This window comes from Monoraphidium neglectum (assembly GCF_000611645.1).
Source record: "Monoraphidium neglectum strain SAG 48.87 unplaced genomic scaffold scaffold01602, whole genome shotgun sequence".
Classification (NCBI taxonomy): domain Eukaryota; kingdom Viridiplantae; phylum Chlorophyta; class Chlorophyceae; order Sphaeropleales; family Selenastraceae; genus Monoraphidium; species Monoraphidium neglectum.
The window spans coordinates 1-3,917 of NW_014012026.1; the positions used below are offsets into that span (position 1 = coordinate 1).

Below are 3,917 nucleotides of genomic sequence, written 5' to 3' on the forward strand. Positions count from 1 at the left end.
AGGGCATGTGCGACCCATACTTCCCTTCAGTGAGCTGAACATGTGTGTTTATACCAACGTTGTGGCTCTTTTACCTCACCGTCTCCAGGATCTCCCCTGCACAAGCACCAGCACACACCGTGCATTTGCACCCTTTGCCGCTTTTTTCTGTAACCCGAGCTCAAGCCCCTTCTGCCGCTCTGATCGAGTCGCCGTCGCGCTCAGGTGATTTTGTGATATGAGTTCCGGTGGAACGGGTACGGGCAGGGATACCCCACTCGCTTTGTGCACTCCGCTGCTTGCCGCACACTTGCTCCTTTGATCCCCGGTGAGACGGTGACGGCCGACTACGACTCCAAGGTAATGAGGTATACTTTATTTTTGTTTATAGGTTTTTCAGCATAACCATACCTCAGAACCAGAGATAGTACTCTGGACTCATGGACAGGGTCAGATGTGGGTGCAACATCCTCCCCTGGCCAGCGGCTGCAGCAGAGCCCCCCGCACTTTCGCCTCTGCTGCTCCGGTCTGGTGACTTGAACATGGCAGGCGTGCAGCCTAAAAAAAGGCGATAGTAGAACAGGGATACACCTCCCCATTGTTCACTTGTGACAGGACGGCTGAACTTGAGATCCCGTCCAATGATAAACACACGACTACATTCGGGCACTGCACTGATGCCACCGTCCTCGGAAACGTTGCTGTTGTTGGAGGGCAAGGCAGGTCGCGAGTTATCGCAGCATTGAGTGCTGAAGAAATTGGACTGGGAGCATCCCTAGTACACTGCTTGGCATTCTTAGTGCTCAGGGCTGGCCCTTGGCAATGCATCTCAAGGAACGTATGTGCAAACCCCACACCAGGCATGTGCTGACCCGTGGGTGATTGTCAAGAAACATGTGTATGTGTGTGTATCCTGGTGAGGCCCTGCGCTTCTGGGCGCTCTTGCTGCTCATGCGCACCTCGCGCTGAGCTCAGGCGCCCGAGTCATGCCTGGGTGGTCATGCTGCTGCTCCTGCCGCTCTTGCTGCCAAACTTGTGGAGGCCAGTCCGCCTGCTGTTTCAACCCAACGGATTGCTTACACTTTGACACATGCAAGATCACGCCACAATGATGATGTTCCAACATTGTACGTAATCGAGCACTCGGCCCAAAAGTGCTGTGCGTGGGCATGACGCAGCTGTTAACATCCTGCGCTGCCCCACACGCCCTATCTATCGTGTTGATGCAGTCCGTCTTCACTTTTGAGGCACTGCATGTGGTGAGGGTTGTGAAGGAGGTTGCACACAACACGGGGTTCATACGCCAAGTTGGTGGTAGCTGGATGCCAGGATGCGAACAGAGCCTGATATCGCATGCCGCAGCGGTAACACAAACGTAGGGGGTTGCAAGGATCTGGGTGGCAATGTGCAGGCATGACGCAGGTATTCATGGCAGCGCAGGCGCACGCATGCAAGCATGCGCACAGGCGCACAGCTCTGGTGACCCCAGCTCGCATGGCACAACGCCGTGTGCGCCGCGTGCATGCAAGCTCGCACAAACAAGTGTGGTGCACACAGATTACAATGATGGCTTGACACCCTCATGCATGCAGTCAAATGCAGCATATGCGCTGCTTTCAGTCGTACATGCGGATGCACGTGTGTGCCCTGTCATGCAATCCCCCCTCCCCAGCATGCGCCCCAAATCCACCCACCTGGCTTCCCCACTGCCAGAGAGGGATCCACATCGACCTGGATCCAGTAGCTGTGCTGCGCGCGCTGCAGCGACAAGTGTGCGCCGCCAGCCGCAAAGGCCGCTTGGTACGCCGCTATCACCCCCTCCACCTGCAACAGCGCATTAAGACGGTACTTTGCGTCAGCCATGCAACGAAACTCGGACAGCCATTCAGGGAGACATGCTGGATTGCATGGCTGGGGCGTCGCACAGCCTTAGCAGGGCACGTGGCAGCGTAGCAGCGTCAGGGAGGGGCGCGGAAAGGTGTGTGACTCGTGGCGGCAAGACGCCGCGCACCTGTGGCAGCCACTCCGAGTACTCGCCCCCATCTGGGTTGCAGCAAAAGATGCCTGCGACCGGCCCTGCGCGACGAGTCCAAGTGTGTGCCACCACGTTGATTGGGATATCTTTCAAGCAGTGCAACCCACACAGAGTATGATGTTGTTGATGAGCACACCAGCCACTCCCCGTGCTGCATCGCCGCCCGCCGTTTGGTTCCGATGCTGGCGACAGCGAGCGCGGTTCCCCGCCTGAATCATGGGCGCACCGACGATCAGCCAGCCAAGCCAGCCGCCCACGCGCGCGGCGGATGGCGGCACCACATACGGGTGTATCGCGGCAAGCCGCGCCACTTCCTGAGAATGGGTGCAAAGCATCGCAGTTCGCGCGCATTTGTCGGCCCTGGGAAGTCGAGCATTTTTGTGGCCATAACTTGGGGCGTGAGCGGAGCGGCAACCTTGCAGACCACGCCGCCCTACAAAGCAGCCCTTGTGCTGGCGAGCCCCACCTGCATGAACGCCTGCCATGTTTCAGGCGAGACGCGCCCCTGCGGCGGTTGGGCGGGGCGGCGCGGCTGGTGGGGTCGTGGGCTCGCGGTGCTGTACCTTCACCCGGATGGCCGAGCGGCACAAGGGGTGTGCACTTCATGCACGACATGTACGGCTGAACCTGCCCGTCACCTATGACAGACCTGCAGCTGTATGGGCACCACATTTGGCGAGTGCTTCAACTTGATTGTGCGCGTCCCGATGCCAGCGCTGCTCGTTTGGAACTCGACCACCACCTGCGGCAGCCATGCAGCAAGGCCTCCGCTCTTCATCCGCTCCCACGCACGGGTGGGTACGGTCGCGTTCATGGTAGTCACAGGGACCGCAGATGCTGGGCAGACATTTCAAAGCCAAGGGCAACGAGCGAGGGGGTGAAGGCTGGAGACGCGGGCCTCGAGCAGCGACGTCGGGCGATGTCGCGCTGGCATTCTACCCACCTTCAAGGGCCCCTCCACCCACGGTGCCGTCATGGCAGTAATTGTTATTGAAATCAGAGTCTCTTGCGAGGCTCGTGCAGACTACCGTCACCGGCACGACCGCAAGTGACAAACAGCGCGTCCTATTGCAGTACCGTACGGGTTTGATGTATGTGGCTGTCACGCTGACCTAATAACGAGAATTGCGGCCAGGCATAAAAGCCATTGTTCGCCGGGCTACAGTAATTCACAGTCGGTCTCAGAGATCTCCCGCTTTGCGATCTCAGCAGCTGCCATCGCAAGATGAGGGCATAATATCAGGCCAGAGTCATGAGTAGCGCACCCCGCCTACCTACGAGGCGGCGGGATGTTGCTTCTGGCGCCTGTGATGAAGGGGTGCGTTGAAAAGAGCCACGGAGCAGGGGCACCTCGTTGGGCCTCATGCACAGATGGAACTACCGTATGCAATTGCATAGTATCGGGCTCCTGCTTGCGCAGTCTATCGCGCGTCACACGATGGCGTGGAATGCAGCCACCGCCACGCCGCCCGCCCGCCTAAACTGGCGCCCGCCAAACGCTGCAGGGTCCCATGCAGCAGCTGAGGCGCCAGCTGCAGCAGCACCCGGGCCTCGCCGCCCTGCGGCAAGCGCCCGACGCCGTCATGGCCGCCCTGCGAGCCGACCCCGCGCTGCGAGACGCCGCGCGCGCCGACCCGGCGCTCGCCAGTCTGCTGCAGCCCGCCACGCTGCAGGCGGCGCTGCGCGCGCTCGAGGGCGGCGCGCTCGACGGCGCCGTCGACGCGTGCGCCGGGGCCGGCGCTGGCGCCCACGGTGCCGCGGCCGCGGCGAATGCGGCGCGGGAGCAGCTGCAGGGGCTCGACGACGTGCTCGGCGGCAGCGCGCCTACCGAGCGCCGGAAGGCGCTGATGCAGCTGCAGGGCTACGCCCAGTCATTGCTGATGCAGCGGGTCGCCGGCGGCGG

General features: G+C 60.9%; 1 protein-coding gene across 1 annotated transcript in view; it reads left to right on the forward strand.

Annotated features, from left to right (window-relative positions):
• Positions 1-3,525: 3,525 nt before the first annotated feature.
• Positions 3,526-3,917, forward strand: part of MNEG_8431 (hypothetical protein) — a gene marked incomplete at both ends in the record, with an annotated part of 3,823 nt that continues 3,431 nt past the window's right edge. The window contains one exon of the mRNA XM_014043094.1: positions 3,526-3,903. Within this exon, the coding sequence (XP_013898548.1) occupies positions 3,526-3,903 (378 nt within the window). The remainder of the gene's footprint in view (positions 3,904-3,917) is intronic.